Source organism: Teleopsis dalmanni, chromosome 2, assembly GCF_002237135.1.
Source record: "Teleopsis dalmanni isolate 2A chromosome 2, ASM223713v2, whole genome shotgun sequence".
In the NCBI taxonomy this organism is placed as follows: domain Eukaryota; kingdom Metazoa; phylum Arthropoda; class Insecta; order Diptera; family Diopsidae; genus Teleopsis; species Teleopsis dalmanni.
The window spans coordinates 129,949,987-129,975,833 of record NC_051847.1 but is presented as its reverse complement, the minus strand read 5'-3'; the positions used below and the strand labels follow the sequence as shown (position 1 = coordinate 129,975,833).

At 25.6% G+C, this 25,847-nt stretch overlaps 1 protein-coding gene across 2 annotated transcripts in view; it reads left to right on the top strand.

Annotated features, from left to right (window-relative positions):
* The window catches only part of LOC119685652 (peptidoglycan-recognition protein LB-like), a 31,020-nt gene extending 6,213 nt beyond the window's left edge, over positions 1 to 24,807 (top strand). Inside the window, exons 1-3 of one of the 2 annotated variants that reach the window (XM_038100000.1) lie at positions 877 to 974; positions 24,050 to 24,400; positions 24,476 to 24,807. In XM_038100000.1, the coding sequence (XP_037955928.1) occupies positions 938 to 974; positions 24,050 to 24,400; positions 24,476 to 24,690 (603 nt within the window). In that variant the 5' untranslated portion in view covers positions 877 to 937 and the 3' untranslated portion in view covers positions 24,691 to 24,807. Of the gene's footprint in view, positions 1 to 876; positions 975 to 24,049; positions 24,401 to 24,475 lie in introns of those variants that run through there. The other variant, XM_038099999.1, reaches the window with a different exon arrangement.
* Positions 24,808 to 25,847: the final 1,040 nt, after the last annotated feature.

The window sequence follows — 25,847 nt, the reverse complement described above, 5'->3', positions numbered from 1 at the left end:
AATGAATGAATGTATGATTGTATGTAAATATATATAATTTATATACAATAAAAATTGTAAATATCAACAAGAATTAGTTTTAAGCTCAGTCAACTCAGTGGAACTAAGCAATTTTTAACAAATTATTTGATTTATTCAACGATTTGAGTGTGATTTTTTTTGCCTTTTTTATATAAACAATTTATTAATTTTGTTTTTTTTTTTTGTATTCATTTTTACACTTAATTTGTTGTTGTTGTTTACTTAGTAGTACTACAAGTTGTAGTTAATGTTGCTTTTGATTATTTTCTTTTTTGTTTTTTTTTGTTTTTGTATTGTTTGTGGTGTTTTGCACGATCAGTGCGATATTCGGCATTTGTCTATAAACGCAAGTTTCCGACATACGGTAAACACTCAATTCCCGAACTTCTGCCGTGAAAGGTGTTGGTGAAAAATAAAACCGCAAACACGAAAAATTACGTATACGCCTTAGCAGCTTTTATATATAATAATTAGTAATAAATAAATCGTTTAAAAGCGCGGGTTATGTTAATAGCAATACTTTAAAGAAAAATAAATAAAATAAATAAATTTTAAAAAATAAAAAAATTTATTTAATAAATAAATCTATAGATATAAAGAAAATAAAATATTTAATATAAAATAAAGAAATATAAATTAAAATATAAATTAATAAAATAAATTTATAAAAAATTTCAATAAGAGAAAATATGTAAAATATACATACAATAAAATTTATAACAATTCTTGCCAATTAAATTGTAATATAAAAAGTGTCAAAAAAGTTCCTATCGTAAAATTAATAAGTGATATAAATAAAAAAAGACCATAATAAAGCAATTAGTTCCTACAGAAAGAAAAAAATTTATTATATTATAAACTTTTATTCTATTTAATTTTACGTAAACAAAGATTTTTTTTATAAAAACAATAAAATATGACAGCTTTTGGCTTATTTCTCTTATCTATGCTCGGTAAGTTGTTCAAAATTTCCTAAAGCACTTAACATTGAAAACTATTAGACAAGCTGAGGGTCTCTTATCAAATTAAGTCTTCAAATTTTTAATTTGCTTATCAGTATTCGTTATGTTCAGTATACTTAAGCCACTACTTAGAGATAATAACAAAATTTATTGCTTATTACTACATAAACTCATCACAGAAAAACAAAATGATAGAAAATAGGCGATTATTGCAATTCAGTATCAATTAAATTAAAATATTGGAATATAGCAACTAATCTCCTTAACAACTAAATAGACAAACTATATAAATTTTCATAGAAACACTATTTAATTAATAAATCTATTAAATTCAAAGAAATATTTTATTCATAGTTACTTATATTCACTAATCATTTTTGTCGCTTTTAAAGTGTGTGATACTTTTAAAGTGCATTTCACTTATCTACTTGATAATGCATTCAATAATTTCTCCTCCCTTCATTTTCATACAGATACATATATATTTCTGTAACTTATTTAGTTGAACAAATTAATCCATTGCATATGTTTGTGAGAAAAAATTGTTATATATTTATTGCAGAATATTAAAACTGTAATTGCAATTAAAATCCATAATTCGTAGTTTTCGCATTAATGCAATTATTGCTTTCACAAGACCGTGTCACATAATTTAACAAATTCACATCAATAATCATTGCAATTACAGAATTTTAATCATTAATTTTATTTAAAGTTAATTAATTTTTTGGCACATACAAGATATTGTATTTATTTTATAAATAGAAATACTATGCTTGGTCTATCATGACATCATACAACTTATTCAAAGACATATAAATATAAATCGGGGACTATTTATTGTATATAGAAATAAAAGTGTATCACAAAACTATCACATTATAAAGTGGAATTAATGTTAATAGCTGAATGATATAAATGTAAATTTGTATTTTTATTCATGTGTTCGTAAGTGCATATGCACCTATCGCTACTATATTTCTTTTATTTAAAAACCAAACAGGGTTTCTACCGTATTGAGGTCACAATTGAACCCAAGAAAGCCCATTTTTTATTAGGACCAATAATTCATAAAATTCAATTAAAACACGAAAAGTCTAAAAATGTAAAAACATAGTGTACTGCAAACTCTACATTATAATATTACGATAATACAAATGTATTAAGAATTTTATTTTGTAAATAATATACGTATAAATATATCAAACATTTATTTTTTAATATAAATGATATACCTTCTGCTCAAAAAGTACTCGGATTTTGTAAATAAAACACACAAATTTAAATTTTATTCCACATTTATTTTATCTCCTTCAAAATATGCTCCTTCTGAAGCGATACACATATGCCAACACAATCTGCTTAACACAATCTTCCATACACTTTTCGTAGGCCCGTGAAGTTATGGCTTTTAGATCCTCCAGCGAATTCTCTTTTACCGATTCAATCGACTCAAAACTCTTACCACGAAGGGGCAAGTTGAGTTTCAGGAACAGGAAAAAATCACACGGATCCAGATCTGGCGAATTTGGTGCCTGAGCGATGACAGTGGTGCCGTGTTTGGTCAAAAAGTCGCTTACAACAAGAATTTTCCATAGTAAAAGTCGTTAAATGCATTTGAGGTAGTCTCACATTAACAGCTGCTGTAAACAAACTAATTGACGGATGATGCTCAAATTTATACCATATGTCAAGGAAGGGTGTACCAATATAACAAAAAAAAAATTTTTTAAAAAGGTCTATTACTTAAGGAGTAGTTAACAAAGAACAAAATCCGTATACTTTTTGAGCCGTATTTAATATTAATTTTGATATTGAGACGTATTATATTACATTTAGTCCTTTAATGTAAAAAACTAATTCCCTAAAAAATAAATAAAAGTGATGTCTGTAATGTAATTATTTTATTTTCGTCACTGCTTTTGCTCTATTACTTTACTTTTGAATGATATTATTCTCTCGCTTTTAGAAAACTAAGTTAATTATAAGTGTTTTAGATCATTCATATGATTAGAAATATTTTAAAATAAATATTTATAGTAAACAAGTATATTTAAATGATTTACAACATTGTACCATTCTCCTTATTTTATTTAGTTTAAAAAATATGTATGTATTTTTTTTTTATTATTTTTTTTTTTTAAATTATATTTTTCTTAATAAAACAGTTTCACGGTTTAGCTGCCTCTTCAGTATAATTTTTTATACAGTTAGCTTGAACTTTTTATTGTTCACTAGTACATCCGCACGAATGACATGCTAAGAGACCTTAGAATAGATCCGATCATAAAATGCATAAGGGACAGAGCTCTGAAGCTATATGCGAAAACCGACAGGCTGCCCTACTTCGCACTATCTAATCTCAGAGTAATCACTAACCGCATGGGGCGGTATGCAGATCTTAGATCAATCATTCAATAATCACGAAGATTATCAGGAATACTCAAATTAGTCAGTGAGATGGGCGGGATTCTGCAGAATCCCCCCCAGCTATCATAGAGTAAAAGTGCCCAGGTGCACTAACTCGGGAAAGGCTTAACATAACTAGTGTTTTATTTTATTTTTTAATGCATTTAAATGGCAGTTTTTTATATTGAATTTTATTAAAACATAAAAATATTTACTTGAAAATTAGCTTAATCAATTACAAATACAATGTTCAATGTTTGAATTAATTTCTTTAGAAAGTTATATTTACAAGTTTTATAACTTTTTATTTTAATTTAATAATAGTTTCAGTTCCCTGATGATGACTTCAGAAATTATGGTAAAATAGTTCGTTATTTTTGCTAAATTTTTAATCTTAAAAATAATAAAAAATTATTTGGTCATAAAACAATAAATATAAATTTATATTTTGATTATTTCTTTTTTAATTTTTCTCTTTTCGTGTTTAAAACTTCTCTTTTTATTTAACGACCTTTTTCGTTGTATTTTAATTTTTATTTTTTCCGAGTGTCTTTTGTTAATATTTTTCTTGGATTTTATATTATTTAGATCTTTTTCCTCGTTCTCTGTGTGTTAATTTTTGCTACTTATTTTTTAAATTTATTTTGTTTTTATTTATTTTTCTATTTGATTCTTACTTTTTTTATTTTGAAGAACTATTCACTTTATCCAACTATACGGAATTCATACAATTTTCTTGTAACTTTGCTTTCTATCGAATCCTTTTTCCTTCCATCGAGTATTACAATTATTTCTGTGTTTTTTTTTTATGTTGAAATGTAACTAACAATTAAGTTACACTTTGTAGCAATAAATTATATTTCAATTATTTAATTTTTTTAATTCAGTTCTAACATCAACAAAGTTGATTATTTTATTTGAACTTGAAACTATGTTCAATATCTGATCTTACTATATTAGAAAATAATATCGACTGTTTTTTCTTTTTTGTCATTTATCATTTTCAGTTTTGATTTCATGTTCCTTCTATATTTTTTCTGTTTTTTTTTTGTTTTTCCACTTTCTTTTTTTTAAATTTTTTCTTTAATTTTCCTTTTCTCTTCTTCTTTAATTTTTTTTTTAGTTTTTCTTTTCTTTTTTTTAAACTTTATTTTTCCTGTTATTTTAATTGAATTTTAGAATATCAAACTTATAATTTGAAAGAAATAATAGATGTATTTATGATTATATGTATCTAGCTCGGTAAATATATAACAGTGCAACAGGACCTTATAATAAGTGTTATTGTTATTTTTCACAAATTAATTTTCTTTCTAACATTGGAAATATTAAAACAGTGGCTGCTTACTATCGAGACTTTCAAGCTTAAATGCACTCTTATTTTTTATTCTTAAATTATTATAATATTTTTTACAAGAAAATATTTAATGCGTATGTTAAATTGAGAACTTGTTTTTTTGAAGCAAAACGAAACAAGACTATATACAAAAACAAATTTGCCAAAACAACAATGTTGTTATATGTGCTTTAGGCATTTGTTTGTACGAACAATATTCTTTTAAATAGAAAGTGTGCAATACAGATGTACACTATTCATTGCAATTAAATGATTAACAATTAAAATTTTATGTTTTTTTTTAGATTTTTAAGTTTACTTAGTAAAGGCCATGTAATGTAGAGTGTCATGAGTTCGTCAAAATTGTCTCTTTTGGGCTTTGACGAAAATGCATGTTATGCATAGTATCACAAAAATTGTAATAATTTGCTTTTAATTCTAATATTTACAAGATTCACTTACAATAGCTTTTACAATGCTTGACTTAATTACATTAAATCATGTACTTGAATTGAGGATATATGATGTTGAGGATTTTTTAAAACTAAACACACTACACATTTTTTGTAGCGCAGAAAAACTTTTAATATTACCACTATCAACACTTATACAAATACAAATTTCGTTAATGAAATTTTCATTTATGCAATAATTATTTTTTAACTTTTCATACGGTTTTAGTGTGAATCCTTCATAATTACATTATTAATTAATTATACCATTAATATCAATAATAAAAATAATCGAATGCTTTCATTGCTCTGTGTGCATTGATAATAAAATCAAGAAGTACAATTATTTTTGATTGGTAGAAGCAAAACTCATACGAACAAATTTTACAGTTCGTTGATTCTTAATAAAAAAGTTCATTAAAATAATTTTCGAAAAATTTCATTTAAAATGATTTGGTATTTTTGAATTTTACAGAAAATTCAGATATTATTTTCGAGAAAGTAATAAATTTAGTTAAAATTAGTTAAAACTTAAAATAATTATTATTTTAATTATTTTAAGAATAAAGCAAAGCAATATATAATTTTATATATAGTTTGCAGTGATTTTTTGTATATCACAACTATTCCGTGATTTTATGTTTAAATTATCATAAAAAAAGTCATTTTTTTTAAATATATTTAAAGATGCTGTATTTCATATCAATAGAAAACTCAACAAATGCATTATGTTGAAAATTTGATTAAAATATATATTTTCGACTCACAAATGGATAGCTCTACAATATATATATAAATAAACATTTATATAAAAACATTTATATATTATATATTTAATTTAAAAAAAAATTTTGAAAGAACATAAATATTTCTTGAGCCACAAAATGGATAACCCTATACTAAATCGAAATTTATCTCTTAAGGACTCAATACTTTTAAGGATATTTAAAGGTGTTTATTCACATTAATAGGAAGACTAAACAATACAAATATTCATCATTGATAGCCTTTGGATTAACACAATGTTATAGTTTCGCTTACTATTTTAAAAGAAAATTAAAGCGTTATGTTTAACTTTAATTAACTTTTTATGTGTCTAATATTAAAAATTAAACACATAGCTAATTTGAATATTAAATAACGCATGTAATGTAATTTAAATTAATGTATGTAATAAAGAAGTCATTAGAAAGCCAAATAAATGTAGTGAATATCTTATAAAAATTTAATTGAAAATCGTATCACTTCTGCGCTTAGATGGAAATGTGTAGAATCTATACAAAAACACGGTGTTCACACACAAATCTACACTAATTAATATTTCAATAATTACGGTAATTAATTCTGGAAGCTCACACTTCGCTCTCGTATTTCTAATTACCCGCACCCAGCAAAAGCTCATTATTTATTACTTGTTTTTTTAATAAAGTAAATAGAAATGTATGTAGAAGTTTTATTAATTAATGTTTAAATAAATTGTTGAAATTATAATAACATTAAAATATTAGTTACAATTTGAAGTGCGTGCGAAGTGTGAGCGTTGAGTTTTGAATAAAATGCTGTGAGCTGTGACCTATAAGCTATCAGCTATCAGCTCTACGGTCTACGCTATACGCTCTAAGCTAAATAAATTATTTCATTTGCTGGCTTGCTACACTGTTGTATTTGCCGTTTTTGTTGTTGTGCTATTATGCGTATAATGCATGTTCGGTGTATGCGTAATCGTGTGAGTGAATTGCCACTGTAGATTTGTAATAACATCGTATGTATTGTTTTTGTTGTTTTTGTTGCTGGTGCTCGTACTGTATAATTATTATTTGCACGTAATTAATATTTCATGACAAAATTGCCGAAAGCAATTTGGTTTGTAAGTGTAATTTTCGTGGGTGGTGGGGAGATGGGGAGGGGAGAAACCAGTAAGCAGCATAACACTAAGTTGTGTTATTAACGATCAAAGGATGTTAATAGGCCGCACAATGTGTGCTGTTTGTTAATTTCTAGTTATGCACTGAAAATCATTAGGCAAAGCGTGTACTTTATAGGTGCGATATTGTAGTACGATATGCACACTTACTCGCTTGTTTAGGCGCCTAAATCGTTGGATTGCTTGATTTGTAACATTTAACAGGCGCACATAATAATTTCCTCTAAAATAACTTCATCGTTTAGTACATATAGAATTTGCCTACGAGCAATTATTATTGGTAAAGTTTACTGACTTTGAAAACGAACAATCACACAAATCCAAGGTAATTTTAGACTAATACGATTCGTGGAGCATGCAATCTCAATATTAAACTAAAATAAAATAAAGTAAAGTGTGCTGACATGATAAACATTAATTAAACAAGGTTCTAATATTAATGAAAGTATTTAAAATAAGTTGTTGAAAAACAAATTAAAATGAAAAAAAAAAATTTTTAGTGAATTAGTAGTACGACATAATCATCATAAAATGTTGATGTGATATCATAATATCATAACATCATAAAAAATTAAAGATAAAGTTAAAGAAGACTTTGATTTCATTTACAGAAATGGGAAAAATGTTGGTATTACATATAGAATATGCTAAATATGTACATTAACCAATATATATTTTTTGGTCTACAAAATTATAACCGAGCCATTAACAGCTTTGAACTAACAAGTTTTCAAAAATTATCTCAAAATATTTAAAGGTTCTATATTTCATATTTAAAGGAAACTCAACAAATGCATTATATTGTAATTTGATTAAAATATATATTTTCGAGTCACAAATGGATAGTTCTACACTTTATATTACATATAAATAAAAAAATATTATCAAAAAACAAATTATAAAAATAATTAAAATATAAAAAATACATGTATAAAAACATAAATCAAAACAATTATAAAAACCTTAATAAAAACATATATAAAAAAATGTATATAATGTATATTTAATTTAAAAAATATTTTGAAAGAAAATAAATATTTGTTGAACCACATAATAGATAACCCTATGCTATATCGAAATTTGTCTCATAAGGACACATTACATTTGTGTTAATAGAAAGACCAAACAAGTGAAATAGTAGTACAACATCATCATTATATCATAACATCATAAAATGTTAATGGTAAAGTTAAAGAATATTGTGAATATGAAATTATCAAAATATTGGTACTACAGTACGTATGAGTAATCTAACCACAAAGTTTCTTCATAAAATGTTTTTGTTATGTTGTATTAAAATTCAAAATAAAGGAAAATAAAGTGAACATTTTTTTCAATTTTGGTAATTGTTACAAAATTACTGCGTAGAAGTATTCGTACATATTCCTGGATTTATAAGGGAAGCATAATAGCTTACATATTTCACTGAAACTTAGCTCCGATTTTACTAATACTCTTCTTTAATATTATTTAATCACACAGTGGAAATCAAATATCTGTAACTAACACAAATAATGATAAACTTCAATATTTCTCATCAAACTAAATTATAGGGTCATATTATACAGACACTCGTATAACAAATGATCATTTTACGCTCTTTTTGGTCATAAACAAAAGACATGTTATGCAGAGTATGATATCAAAATCAACAACTACTATTTTTCCTACTATTTCGAAACGTTTTTTGTGCCTAAATTTAAAAGATATTTATTTTGGTTTGAATATATCTACATATCTATGTAGGAAAAATTTATTATTATCTATACAAAAATACAAATATTTAGTTCTAATACGTGCAAACTCTGAAGTTTGTTATTGAACAACACTATTTTGATCATCGTGACAAAGCCAGTCACGGTGACCAAATCGAATTCGAAACTTCTCTCTTTCTTACGATCTCACTGTTTTAAATTACATTGAAAATAACAACAATTTCAAATTTGACGTGACCATGACTGTCTATATAACATGATCCTGAAACTGAGAACAGTATATATTTTTATTATTAAACAATATTAAATATAATACTAAAAATTATTGTTAAGAATTGTTTAGTTACATAATTATTTTATTTTTTGTTTTTATTTTTTTTTTTTATTTATTTATATATTATTTTAAAACCTTTCATGATTGTAACTCTTATTTTGTCGTTTTAGTTATTGTTAATTTAAATCTAAAGAAAATATTGTATTATAATAAGTCAATTGTTCTATTATAATCATGCCATAATTACGAATATATTATTGCTATACTTCTAAATTTATATTATTATTATAACTTATATATTATTATAACTATTATGTAAACACACACAGTCTTATCTTTTTTATTACATATTTATTTTTTTAGTAACTAAAATAGTCCTATTGCTACATATAAAATAATATATAATAGTAATATAATTAATATCAAATATAATAATATATACCAAAATAATGTTGTATAAAAAGTATGTTAATTGGACATATAAAGTTATAATTTTTACCTAATCTGTAATGCTTAAACAATTTTAATTAATATTTTTCAATTATTTACCAAGCAGTTATAAAACTGCACTTATTAATTAATTCAGTGTAACTTTTTAACACTTAAATCTTATCAATAAATTTTTTGAATTAAATTAAATAAATAAAATTATTAATGGCTTATGTGAGTAATATATTTTCTACTAGACAAGCTATCATTTTCATTTTTAATTATTAAAATACAATGATTTTTTTAATAAATGAATAAATAAATTCAATTTTATAAGCAATTATTCATTATATAATTACATACTTAATTAAACCAAACAAGCAATATTTTCAACATTAAGACTTATTTATCTAAGACTTATTTATTTAATTTAGAAGAACTAAGGAACTATCAGTTACTATTGAGCTGAATGAACTTACATTACTCAAGAATTGCATCTTATCAACATATAATGTACTTAGTAGATAATTACAGTATTACACGTTTATGAATAGCATTTACTGATACACTATGACATTCCATTCAATTTCAAATGAATAAGTCACGTTCAGCTACAGATAATTAATTTTTATTTTCATTATTAGATATCACTGTTGCTAACAGTACTTAATTATATTTATTAAACACAAGTGCTATTGTAATTAAATGAAATTTTTGTGGCATATTTTTTTTTTGCTAAAATACTTAAAAGCACTTTATTATTGAGAGCTTTTAATAATTAAAAAATACTCGGGGTTTTTTACTGTTATATTGCACACTTGGATTTTTTTTATTTTTAAAATCAAAATAAATAAAAATTTGAATATTTTTTTTAAATATACATATTTACGTTACATTATTTTCATTGCACAAGAAGAATAAATCAAGAATGTTATTAGAATTAAATTCGATTCAAATTTTCAAAGTATAGTTTAATAAGTGGCTCCCATTTTATTATTACACATAGTTTATGCTACAATCCAATCTTTAATGTACTTAAAGATAATGATGCAACCTTATTTTAAATTAAGATGTCATTTTTTTTATATAACCAAGATACATAACGTTAATTCTCCAAGATAGGTGAATCATAATTAGGTTAGGTTATAATGACAATCTTAAGGGTCCACTTAGGCCTATTGAGCCATTGTGTTACTGTATAAAATTCTTAAAGGTCTAAAAACCACTTTGCATCTCTGGCAAACCTTGAGATAATTTTTAGAGGGAAGTTTTGAAACAATCAATCAGTGCCGCGTATGAGTAGTACCAAAGCAAATGTTAGGCACGTTCATCGCCCTCTCCATAACTGCAGTAGGAATGATTAAGAGAAAGATTTAATTTTCTAACATGGTTCTCCAAACGGCTGTCACCTGTCAGCAAGCCTCCACAAGACTGTTATCTTAACAGAATATCTCAATGAGAGTACTGGATTTTTTCTTAAAAGATCGATGCCAACTTGCATAGAGATATAACTAAATATCATTGAATCTTTGGTATGTCAACTATATGTCCAGATTTTTTATGAGCTCAGAGTGATTACCTGAAGCACTTGATTTGGTCACCTCGTCTACATTGCAATTAACTCAAATGTTTGCGAAAACATTCCTATAATTGCGAATTAAATGCAGCAATATTTTTTCTATGTAATTTCGGTTTTCTTTATTGGGTTCTTATATGATATATTCAACTTTGTTAATAATTTCTCGAATATTAGTTACTTTCCTACCCATTTAACTGAACAACTGGGTCTTTGACTGTTGTGTATTTCACTTGTATGCACTTCACTTGTATAATTTATAATTTTTTTTTATTAAATGAAAAAAGGACTTGAAGTTAAAATTAAATTTTTAAACAATATTATTTATAGAAATAAATTCTTAAAATTTTATTTGATATGAAACATTAATTTTGATTTATTGAATATGTATATTTACGCCTACAATTCGCTACAAAGCCTCATTTCACACGTACAACACGTGTACCCACGACTCCTTATATACGTAGGAATATATTGCCCTCGCCTTTGCTAGCTTAAAAGTTAATTAAAAATGTTCTTGCGGTTAATTTAATGCGCCTCGTTGTGAAGGATGAAGTATGTATGTGAAAACATCTGAAAGTATGGATTTACTCTGTAGATGCAACTTTTTCCCTGATTTCAATTTCTTGTTATTGGTGTTTTTATAGTGAGTGTAATTAAAATTTCATTACGCGATATTGCATCCCAGAAGTGTGAAGAGGAATTAATAGATATGAGTACGTTTCTTTCTACCTTTGTTGTTGATATATTTTTAAAATTGATTTGAGTATCTTAAAAAAAAACTTTTTTTGTTTTTCTTTAGTTTTGTGGGGGAACTTTTAAAATCAGTTCAAAATTAAATACTCACACAAAGCATCCAGAGAAAGGTTGTAGCAATTGATTGAAAGTTGATAGTTTAAAAAAAAAAAATGATACGATTTTTTTTTTTTTTCAATTACAAATTTAAAAATAAAGAGGTTTTTTCGAACAGTAATGAAATACAACAACTAAAATTTATTTTATATTATTTTCAATTGAATTTTTGGCTGACCATACAGCTGTTTCGAGTATTGCCAAATACCCATCATCAGTGGTCTTGGAAATAATTCTTGTATTTAATTATTCGCAAATAATTTTTTGAGACTGCAAGTACCAGGAATCGAACTTATGTGCTGCCAAATTTGAAGCTCGTACTTGACTTTTAATGTTCACACATTTTTCTGGAGTTTTGTTACTTTGCTATGAAAGTTTTATTAACAAATTCACTTACTGTGTTTATATTATAACGAAATCATAAACCAGCTATAGAATAATTGAGTTAATTATATTTTTTTATTTTTTAATTGTTAAATTTCCTGTTTGTAGAGGCATTATCTGTTGTGGAGTAATTTAAATGTAGTAATTTAAATTTAAAAATAAAATTAATTTTGAAAATGATATGTTACGAAAAAATAAGTTATCTCTTTATATTATTTACACTTTAGAAAATCCATTTACTATACGGCTTAGACCATTTTTAAAAGAAAAAAATTCTATCTTTTTTCCTACCGTAAACATTTTTTAAAATATATTTTGAGTTTTATTTTAATTAAATCTGTTTTATAATAACAGAATTATGCTAACTTTGAAATGTTACTATAACACCTCCATTTTCTTTTTTCAAGGTTCGTCATTTTCAATTTTTCACTTTAATGATACAAAATCTCTTCAGTGTAGCATTGAAATTTATGTGTAAAAAAAATTATTATAAAAGCCAAATTAAGTAATAAAAACATCAAAAACTTATTCCAACAGATTTTTCCGTTTATGAGTTTAGATAAGAGAATATTAAAATTCTTTACGACTTTGACAAAAATTTAATTTACTCATCTACTAGGCTGAGGTCTATAAGCTATCATGGCAACATAATATCGAATGACGTAGAGTCACCGACGCTGCTGAACGGCGGCGAGCTCCCAAATATTCGCACATAAATCAACAGATAAAAAGTGAGAATGGTAACAACTTTTTGACTTATTAACTTTTTTCAGACTAAATTTATAGCCCAGTTAGTTACATTGTGTAGCATAGTTATGTCAAAAATGTTTTTAACATGCCCGATTTTTTTGATTTTTTTTTTTTTTTTTTTTTGCGGCTTGTGGCAAGGTCGACATTTGTTTAACTTTTTTATTAAAAAATAATTCATACGTGTGTATGTTATGTTTTTATTGCTTATATGCTTAAATAATACTTGTTATATGCTTTACCGCAATATGACAAATGTTATGCTTACTCAGATTATTTATTTATTTACTTTTTGCTGAATTTTTAATCAATCAAAGTTAAAACTGTTTTTGCTTATCATATTGCCATTTAATATTTTAAATATTTATTATTTTATATTTTCCATAATACAAATATTGTTTTATCTTTAAATATGTTGATGTTGTGTTTTGTTAGTAAATAGTTTTAAAATTTTGCACATTATTTGTCAAAAAAAACAAACACATATTTACAATACAGATAAATTTTGTACACAAAATAAATTTTTAATAATACTAAATTATCAAAAATGTTTCAAAAAATATTATCACAAGAATTTATTAATGCATAAAAAGCGAAGTAAGTAAAATATATATATGTAATAGAAAAAACACATATGGTGTTAAGTAATAATATTTTAATAAAATAATGAATAACCACATTTTTCCAAATAATTATTTAAAGAAACTAAGTCACATCATAGAAAAAAATAATACAAAACTGCTGAATGGAGTTATAAAACAAAAATAAAACAACAATTAAATGATAATAAAGTATAATTAAAGAGAAATATAAATAATTAAGTGCATTATACACTTATTATATTTTAAAAACATAAATATAAATATTTATAAATATATATATTTATAAATAGATACATTTATAATTTCTTAAATATATATTTTTTAATTATAAAAATAAATATAAATACTATATAAAAAGTTTCTCCATATCACATACAAAAGAAACTAATTCACGCTTTAAAAATGCCACACTGCAAAAGGGTGACATTTTGCTAGAAAAGTAAATTTTACTCACTTACAGAGTAAACCCTTTCACTTCATTCATACAGAAAAATAAAATTAAATCGAAATACATTATAAAAAATCTATTCGATAAAAATTATCGAATAGAATCTAAAATTAAATAACAATAAATAAAATAACAACGAAAACGAATCAAAATTTAAAATAAAATTTACAACGAAAATATATTAAAAATAAAACGGAATTGAAATATAAAATAATATTACGTCTAGAATAATATAAAATAATATAAAATTTAATATAATATATATTTTAAATTATTTAGTTAAAAATATTTTAATGTGTTTATACATTCGGTTATTTCACTATATTTAAAATCCTAAAAGTAAATAATAACTCCATAGCACTTATAAATATAAAAATTATTATAAATTATAAAAATAAAATATTAAAAATATTTTAAAAAAGAAAACTAAGAAAAGAAACAAAAAAGTGACTTCAGTTTTATAAAGCTTCAGTAAAATTTACACATAATTTTTTTACAAATATTTTATTTAATATTATGTTATCAAAATATTTAGATTCATAAGTATATGCTATGAACATCTAACAGACATATATCCTCTATAAATATGTACATTCATAGAACATTCAAGCTAAAGCGTTTATCATAATAAATATCAGTTAATCTATAAATGCTATTTATTATAATATGTATTGCGATAAATTATTTTTGCAATAATATTGTAAGACTAAATTTGATTTAATTTAAATACAGGGTTGTATTCAACTAGATAATTCAGTTGACGCAATTGATTTGAGTTAAACTTAATTAATTTGTGTGTAGAACAAACTTATTTGGTATTTAAAATAAAATTAAAAGGAGCACAAGCAAAATTGTTGGATTGCTCGTAATATATTACAAATTGAATTGAAATTTCAACAAATTAAATAAAAAATTTTTGCTATTGTCTTTTCTTAACTATTTGAATCCGCCTAACTGTTAAATAGTTTCTTTTCGTAATAAAAACGCGTCACTCTCCGCAAGAAAAAATTAACACTAAAATATTCAGCTTTGAAATATGTAGTAAATAATAAGAATAATAAATTTTATTTCACTTATCACTTATTTAATAAGTAAATCCCAGCTTTAACGTATTGAAAAACTACGCAGATTTTGGCCCACTGGTAGACAGTACATATAGTTTATCGTATAAGTGAAACAATATAGAACAATAGAAAAAATGACACACTTTTATTTATATTTATAATTAACTTATATTTTATTATTATTATAACATATAAAATATTGCGGTTGTGAATAACAGAAGTTATCGAGAATAGTACTCGTACACGGTATATATAAACTTTCAACTCTGATTTGATGCATTACATATTACTTGATTACTTTGAATCAAGTAATACATTAAGACCGAAAAGTTTTCGGAAATTCTCATTTAAATTTCGCGCGCTGTATATTTTTCGATATTTTAAGTTTATGTAGTTTGGCAGCACTGTCCTTAATTACTATGCCAAAAATGAGCGCGATCTGTCAGACAGTTCGTTTACGGCAGCTGTTGAAACCAGTTCCCCTCAGTAGTGCGTTGCGAAAAAAACAATGGAAAAAAATATTGAACAAAGAGTTTGCATCAAATTTTGTGTTTCGAACGAAATTTCGTGTGCAGAATCGTTGCGAATGCTACAAAAGGCTTATGGGGAATCAGTTTTATCGAAAACTCAAGTTTATGAGTGGTACAAAGCCTTTCAGTACGGTCGTACGACCGTCGAAGACATTTCGCAACGCACTACTGAGGTGAACTGGTTTCAACAGCTGCCGTAAACGAACTGTCTGACAGATCGCGCTCATTTTTGGCATAGTAATTAAGGACAGTGCTGCCAAACTACATAAACTTAAAATATCGAAAAATATACAGCGCGCGAATTTTAAATGAGAATTTCCGAAAACTTTTCAGTCTTAATGTAAATAATGATATAAAAATATAATAAAAGTTTATATATGTAATCTTTTTAATACAACGGAAAACTGCTTAACTTTATTAAGTAGAAAATCAAATGATTAAAATATTCAGTTAACTATTCAACCAGTTTTTAACCAAAACCACCTGTAAAAAAGTACCTTATATGTGGAACTGTTAAATGCCGAGATATTCACCTAATAATTAATATATATAATTAAAATCTCTACTCTCTCTTTGTCTCTCCGGTTTATTTACATAGACTTTCAGATTCGCTTAATTTGCCGCATTTATCTAAAACGTCTACGATTTCTTCTGTTTGATTAGTCACTTGCTAATTTTCGGCGGCGTGACCGACCACCTACTTACCAGGCACGTTGCTCATATACGAGTATATATGTTTATCGGTTGCTCGAGTTCAGAGATTGAAATGCCAATGACTTATGTGCAAATGGCAAGGCAGGCAACGTTACTACTCAGAAATTCGTTTATTTATTTTTATGTTTTTTATAAAGACTTCCACATATTTCGGAGGCTATTAATGTATAATTAAATTGTTTTTGCTATTTTTATTTTTAACTCTGTTAACAAGCGCTGTTAACTACAGCTAAATTAGAGACGTTCAAAATATTCTCTAACAACGGCGCTTTTGACATGCAAACGAAGCGTGCCATTGAATGTTATTTATAAATTTATTTATATTTAAATAAAATATTATGCAAATCCGCACAAAAATTTGGTTTAAAATTTTAACAATTTGAGAAATATTAGCAAAAAAAAATATTGCAGATGTGTTCTTTTATATTACAAAAGTTGATAAGAAAATTAAAATTAACATTTTCAACGATACGGATATATAGCTATAACTATAGAAGATGATAATATTAGTTTAAACAATAGAAGCGACCGAAATATACTAAAAAAAAAGAGTTGAAATGATACAAATAAAAAAAGATTAAGCTTCTTTAGTGCAATTATCTACCATTGTTAAATAAATATGTGCATATGATTAAGTGGAAAAGTACATGCAAATGTATTTACTGTGTATAAATACATATCATATGTAAATATTGCTTTTAATATTTATCAGTATACATAAATATGTTTATTTGTATACATAAGAACAATTACATTATATAAACGGTCACATTTTATCTAGAATTTTTTTCTTGAATTAGACTTTATCAATGCATTAACCTTAGTGAAGCTTAAGAATAACTTTACAGTCAATAAAATAGTAGCTTATAGTTCGGTACCACAACATACTAATAAAACTACTTTTAACTATTGTAGAAAACATATATGAGTGTTTCCCATAAGAACGCCTCAACAATAAATTATTAAAATATTTGTTATTATTATATTATATTAAAATATTATTAAAATAATTGTCTTAGCCATTTAAATATGACGTTATTAAAAAGTTAACTATCTTGACATTTCTCACAAATAATTATGTTACAACAATTCAATTTTAAATAATTCACTTACAATAGATAATTTACTAATTCACATCATTCGCTCAAGTAAGATTTATGAATACAAAAAAAAAATTTATTTGCCTCACAAGATAACAATGTTGTTATTGAAAATTTTTTATTCCTACATTGTACATAATTTTTGTATTTGCATAGTTGCATCTTTTTTTTTATGCTCTTTAACTTTACCACACCTTAACAGAAGAGGAGACATTACATTTTAACAAAATATTATATAGCAAAGTTATAATAAATTATTTTAAAAAATAGGGATAAAAAAATAATTAATAATAATAATAGTAATAATAATAATAATAATAGTAATAATAATAATAATAATAATAGCAACAATGACAAACAAACAAATTAAATTAACAGTACGCTTTTTTTGTAGAAAATGTCTGGAATAAGCTATATTATTTTTATATAATTATCGGATGAATTAGATTTTTATGTAGAAAAAATTCTGGAATAAAATATACAAGAGAGTATATAAATATATTTTTATATATTTATACGGTGGATTGGATTTTACTTTTAGATAGAATTGAACAAATGTGTTTAAGGGTACTGAAGCCTCAGCTGACAGAGAAATGTCTACAAACAAAAAAAACTGCATTCACATATCAATAAACGGGAAATTTTTACTAGTATCGATACCGGTAATCAATTTATATGTGAGTAATTTAGATTCTACTTTTCAATGAAACTTTACAAATTTGTTTCAGAATACTGCAACTTCAGTTGAACTAAATATATTTTAAGAAAACTACTTTCACATATTAATTATAAATACATATTAAAATTTATTTGTCTGCTTTTTCAAGATTGCATATTTTTTTAATTTAGTATAAAATGTTAAATTCAAAAATTTTAATTTTCCCCTCTCAAAAAAATAACCTCTTAAGAAGGTACTTTAGTGATTTGTAATTAATAATGTTCCGTTTTAATTTCTTCGAAATAAAAAAAAAATACCGTTTTAATAATCCTCAGCTCGTTAAAGTCGTTACAGACCAATATTATTTATTTATTCATTTGTAGGTCATGAAATATTTAAACTCATTTAAAAAAGATTAACTGCTTTCGCGGGAACTTAAAACGATTGATACTTGAAAATTTCGGTGGTTTTTTAAATTAATTTAACAAAAAAAAATTTTAAATATTTTTTAAACAAATTTAAGAAGTGTTAACAAGACAATTAAGCAGGAAAAAAATGTTTGTATTAAAATGTTATTCCCCTCTAAAGATAATGTTATTTATTTTTAATTAATTTATGATAAGGTAAACAAATTTTTTAAATATTTTAATTAATTATTTTATTTTTTAAAAGTGTGGTACATGAGAAAAATTTAAATCAATTTACCAATTGTCATCACTGTTATAACTAATTTAGTATATGAAGTGAAGTGTGAAGTCATTAGAAAAAACCGGTACGCATAGTAACACCAGGAAATCTATTAAACAAGTTACTACGGGTATGACTATGTATGTTAAATTCATAGATAATGTTTTAGTTACTTAATAGGCGACGCAAAAAAGAAAAAGTTAATTAAATCTTTTAATATAAGAGAATTACTTTCAATTAAGAAAAATTGTATTTGAGAAAGACTTTTTGGTTAAATGAGTTGTTACATGTGCAGGCAAGATGCCGTATTTAGAAATATGGTTCGCATCTATGGTATGCTTACAAATAAAGAAAACTGTACAAAAATATTACAGTATCAATTAGTTTAATAGTAAATTTCATAACTGAAATCAGAAGCAACAAAAAAATATTTGAAACAATTTCAGTATTACTTCTATTATACAAATATATATAAAGCTGATAATAATTATTTTTGAATAAATTTGTTGAATCAAAATAGTCAAAATTTATAAAAAAATTTTAATTAAATTTATTTATTAACTTGAATTAATCAAATTTAACATTTAATTTTTTAATGATTTGTAATTTTAATAAAATTTTCTAAAGACGTTTTGCGAACAGTAGTAAACTTAAACAACAAAAATTCATTTTATATTATTTGAATTAATTGAATTTGTGGCTAATCATACAGCTGTTTTGAGTTTTGCCAAGTACCCATCATCAGTGGTCCTGGAAATAATTCTTGTATTTAATTATTCGTAAATAATTTTTTAAGACTGCAAGTACCAAGAATCGAACTCGTTTCCTGCCAAATTTGAAGCTCAGAGTCAGCGCACCTTAACCAACTGACCCAAAGCTGCACTTGACTTTTTATGTTCACACATTTTTCTGAAATTTTGTTACTTTGCTGTGAAATTTTATTAACAAATTCACTTGCTGAGTTTATATTAGAACGAAATCATAAACTAGCTGTAAAATAATTGAATTAAGTTGTAATTTAACGTCAAATTTTCCAGACGAAAGTGACTATTATATTTTAATAGAAACTTATTATATTTCATAAAGACGTTTTGCGAACAGTAGTGAACTAAAACAACAAGAAATTTTTATTTTTTTATATTATTTTAATTAATTGAATTTTTGGCTGACCATATAGCTGTTTCGAGTATTGCCAAAGACCTACATCATCAATGGTCTTGGAAATAATTCTTGTATTTAATTATTCGTCAATAATTATTTTGGAGACTGCAAGTACCAGTAATCGAACTCGGGTCCTGCCAAATGTGAAGTTCAAAATCAGCGCACCTTAACCAACTGATCCAAAGACGTACTTAACTTTTTATGTTCGCATATTTTGCTGGAGTTTTGTTACTTTTCCTATGAAAGTTTTTATAAACAATTTTACTTGCTGTGTTTATATTACAAGGAAATGATAAACCAGCTGTAGAATAATTAAATTAATTAATTAATTATATTTTTTTTTATTGTTAAATTTCCATACAATTCTGTATGTAGAGGCATTATTTTGTTGCATGATTTGTCCTTTTTTATCTATAGAACCTAATCTAGGAACGTAATACTGACAAAGTCATGCTAATGTTACTCCACGAGTCGCACGGGCGAGATCAATATAAGTTGTAATTTAAAATCAAATTTTTCAGACAGAAGTGACCATTATATTTAATAGAAACTAGTTTATTTCATAAAGAGGTTTTTCAAAAAGTAGTGAACTACAATAACAAAAATACATTTTATATTATTTTTATTAATTAAATTTGAATTATTCTAACAAATAATTTTATATCAGTACCCAACGATACTTTTTCTTATTTACTCAGAAATTCTAAGTTGAAATGTTTGACCTTAGAGTAATATAAACATATGTGTACATATACCATTTTAATATTTTTTTATTTTAATTTATTATTTATAAAATAAAACAAATATTTAATAATTTCTATGGCTTTGTGTAAATATTAAATTTAAATACAAAAAAAAAACAATTTTATTCGTTTAATAAAATTAGGTCAAAACGAAAGTAAGACTCATATCGCTTTAACCATAACATACTAACATTTTCTTTGACTGTAAGACAGCGATTAATACAAAGCCACCAATAACAAATAAATTTCATCGAGGAGATCAGCAATAAAACCAGCTTAAATTATTACCAAATCACACATTGCAAAATCTACAACAACAAAAATAATAAAACAACAACAAGACTTAATAAAACAGAAGTCTCATAACATTGAGAGTAATACAATATGAATTTACAAACGACTCAATCAATCACACTCGAGTCTTTAATCTCTCTGAGTCACGCTAAGCTAAATTATTTTGTTTACAGCAATATTTTTTTTACAAGAAGGGGAATTTTTTGCGCTCGTTTTATTTATAAAAACGTCGTCGGCGAAACTACTAACAATAGGAAGAAACAAAAGAAAGGAAAGAAAAAATACAAACAAAAACAAAAACAATTTAAGCTGTACCAGCGACTTACTTGCGACCAAACACAGTTCATTCATAATAGCACTGGAATTTTATCTCCAGTTTTGTGGCGTCGTGCTCACTATCAGCACGTACGAACGTAGTTACTCATTGAAACAGTTATTCTTCGTCGGTCATCGCACGAGCGGTTTTTAGGTAAGGAAAAGGAAGTGATTAACGGTTTTTCGCGCAGTGAGAACGTTTAGCGTAATTGTGTGGTGAACTTAAGCGCGTAAAAGCTTACGTGCTTCGGTCTGAGTTTGTGCAATTTTTTTGCTGTTGTGTTAGGGTTGCATAGGTAGTGGATCATTCTATTAAGACATGCATAGCAGGGGAATGTGAGAGGATGGTTAATGCAACTTATTTAGGATGAGTACAAAAAAATAAATTTTTAAAAAATTGCATTTAGGTATTAAAGCTTAGGGTTTCCCTTGCTATTTAGAAGAATGCTGTCAAGTTCTAATCTTTTATTAGGATCCCTACTTTGAATAAGTGAAAATTTTTTTTATTATACCAAAAATCTTATTTACTATCTTCTTCGACTGCTTATCTAAAGATCACTATATGCGAATGCTTTTTAGTTCGCTCTCACTGTGGAATTTAGTGTACCGTGTAATGGTTTCAGGATTTTGGTTAAAGTTTCAGTGGAGAGTAATCATTAGAAACTACTGTCAAGCACTTCTTTTTATAATTTGTTGTTTTGAACATATGTAAATTGTTTTTTATGAAATATTATTTAGGGTCTTCCAAACCTTTTATTCAATGTTTTATCTGTATTTTCTTTGTATTTATTTCTTTGTGACATTAGTATTACTATTATTGTACATTTTTATTATATATTTAAACCAACTTATTTCTTGAATCTCGTGTATTGGTTTCGTGTATCATCAACATGTTTTATTTTTTCTTTATACCGTATTATACAAAACAATCTTCTAATCTTCTAAATAAGCTCAAATATTTTACGCATTATCTCTAATGGTGTAATGGTTTCAGACATCGTCAGGACCTGTTTTCTTTCATTATACCGTATTTTATTTGAAACATTCCTCTTCCGAATGCTTCCAAATATTCTACACATTATCTTTAGCAGAGTAGTAGTTTCAGTCATCGTCTGCTACTCTATTTTCTCATTCTAACTTATAATATTCTCAATAATATTCTCGTATTATTTTATACAAATAATTGCTTCTGCCCATAGAACCAAATATCCTCACCAGAAAGACTTATTTGGTTTATCTTGGCTATTTTTATAGAAGCCTAAATCTTGTTATAATTTGAAAACTTGCCATATATACTCATATATGTTAACTTTTAAACAAAGCTACGTGATTAAACACAATTTAGTTGCAACTCTATTACTTATAGGGCGGAAAGACGCGGGTTTACAATAAACGTTCAGTTCTATATATTATATTGAAATTAACTAACTGATTCCTAGCGTGAATTATTTTATATATAATTACTCTAACAGCGTTGCTTATAATACTCTTGATGATTACCAACCCTATCTGCTCAGCTCCTGAAAATACAAAGCTCTTAAAATAAATTTTTATTAACCCTTTAAAATCTAAATTTATGAACTTTAACCCGTTTTTTGCCAGAGACTCAGATATCTACGATAAAATTAAGTTACAATATGTGAACTTAGCAGACTCAATTTTACCTTAAACGTAGAATCATATACGTAGTATGTATATGATTTGACCGTATTAGGGTACATAAGGTTTCGTAATTCTTTAAACTATTTTTTTTTACTCTTTTTATTACTTTTCCTATTCAAATTTATTTAATATTATTTAATCAAATATTAAAGCTTTAAATAATGCAAAATTATTTCGTTATTATATATAATCAGATTATAATAAATCTGTGTTACACAAGTTCAATTCTATTTTAATATAAATCAACAATTGGCAATAAACATAAATAAAATAAAGCAGAAGGCAAATATAATGATATATTTTTGTAAATTTCGGGATTTCAAATGTATCAATGCACAAATCCGGAAAATTTATACAATTCTAATATTTATTCAAACGATACACCCGTCATTTGTTAGTTGTGCACATAAATTGCTTAACTATTTCGAGCTAATAACGAAATAGTTTCCCAAATATAAATAAATTCAAAAAAATAAATTAAATATTTTGGTCTCACAGATTTTCAATTCAAACTAAAATAGAGAATAATTCAAAAATTGTTTAGTCAAAAATTTTTAAGTTAATTTGCATGTGTTGGATTTTAATAAATATTTCATTAAATTGGGCGCAAGCGAGGTTTTCAGAGAATTTATTTATTGTCATAAATTGTTTTGTAAATCACATCAACTCACAACACAAACCCACACACATCAGTTAAAATGCCAATGCAAATTACTGTGTTTAATTTACCCAGGGGGGAGCTTGCGCGGCCCCGTGGGTCATATGCATAATTAATACGTATTTGTTGCATATTTTTTCTGACAGATGTCAGTGGAAATGTAATTAAACCAACAAATTTGCATGTCCATGCATATTTCATTTGGCAGTTATAAGCGAGCGAAAATATTTTAAATATTTTATTAAAATTAAATCAAAATAATAATAATAATATTGATTCCTTATTATTGCTCAAAATGCTAATAAGTACGTATTTTGTCTTTTTTTTTGTAGGTTTGGGTCAACAAATGCCAAATACGCAGCATTCACAAATTATCTCTCGTACGGACTGGGGTGCACGTCCCTCCAAATTGGTAGAGCATTTCAATGGACCAGCTCCGTTCGTTATCATACATCATTCATACATACCGAGTGCCTGTTACACCACAGCCGACTGTATACAGGCGATGCGTTCGATACAGGACTTTCATCAACTAGAGCGTGGCTGGAATGATATTGGTTATAGTTTTCTTATTGGAGGTGATGGCATGATTTACACCGGACGTGGGTTCAATGTTATCGGTGCACATGCACCCAAATATAATGACAAGAGTGTAGGCATTTGTCTGATAGGCGATTGGAGAAGTAAGTACATGATATTATAATAGTTCACTTATATGTAATTAAGTGTATTAATTATTTTCTGTTTTATTTTTGTAGCTGATTTACCGCCACCACAAATGCTTAGAGCTGCCCGCGAACTAATATCATTTGGTGTTGCAAAAGGTTATATACATCCTGAATTTAAATTACTTGGCCATAGACAAGTACGTGATACTGAATGTCCCGGCAATAGATTGTTTAGTGAGATTTCAACTTGGCCACACTTTTCTCCGAAACCAAATGCCACAGAAAATGAAATTCATAAATTGTAAATTAAGCAAAATCGCATAAATCATACTTAGTTGTTAAGGCGGAAGCCACAATAAAAGTTCACTATTATTTTTAAGTTCACTAGATGCTTCTATACTTAGATTTCTATACTTAGATTAACGAAATTTAAGTAATAAATTTATTTTATAAATAAAAAAAATAAAACCAAAATTATTAAGGATGTGGAAATTATTTTTAAGACTTTTTAGTACTTCGAAGCAGAGAAGGAAATATTTTCAACTTTGATAATTAAAATATATTGAATATAAGTTCTCTACATATTCGAATCAAGTACTCACTGCACTTTTAAGGAGTCTGAAAAACTTTTGTTGATGCGAAAATGATATACTTAACAGAAAATGAAAAATTAATAATCAAATAAAAAAAGAAATATACCATAAAAATAAATTAAGAATAAATGAAAAGTAAAGAAATATAAAAAACAAAAAATAAAGGGCATACATAACTAAAACTTAGGAATGAAAAATAATTTAAACGAGATAAAATTAATAATAAAAAAAATTAAATTATTAAAAAATAAACTAAATTAGTTGAATTAATAAAAAAAATTAAATTAATAAAAAAAAAATAAAATTAATAAAATAAAATAAAATTGATAAAAATAAATAAAATTAATAGAAAGTATTGGGCTAAAGGCATTCTGCAAATGTTTGGTTACAAAGATAATAAAGATTACATATAAATATAAGGAAGGAGGGCAGATAAGAAATGACTTAGTGACTTAGTAAAATAGTTGTATGGAGAACAATAGAGAGAATGATAATGATAAATGGAGTTGATTAGAGTGACAAAGCATGAATTTTAATTCACTAAAAAAAAACAGAGAGAGAGAAGATGAAAGTGTTTAAAAGCACAAATCGCAATTCAGTATATAACATTCGATTCATATTACGGCACGAAGGAGTAACTAAAACAAATTACTTATATGAGTTTACATAATTATCACCACTTTTTTGTTGAATATTCGTTTTCAAAATGTTTTGAGTTGGGTTTATCATGAGTTCTCTTGCGTTTATCATTATTGTAGGGAACTCATTTCTAGCCCACCGTAATGATGGACTTCAGAAAGTAACCATTTTTTCACCTTTTGAGAAACAAATCACAAACATTATTGTGAAGAAACAAATTTCTTTCCGTA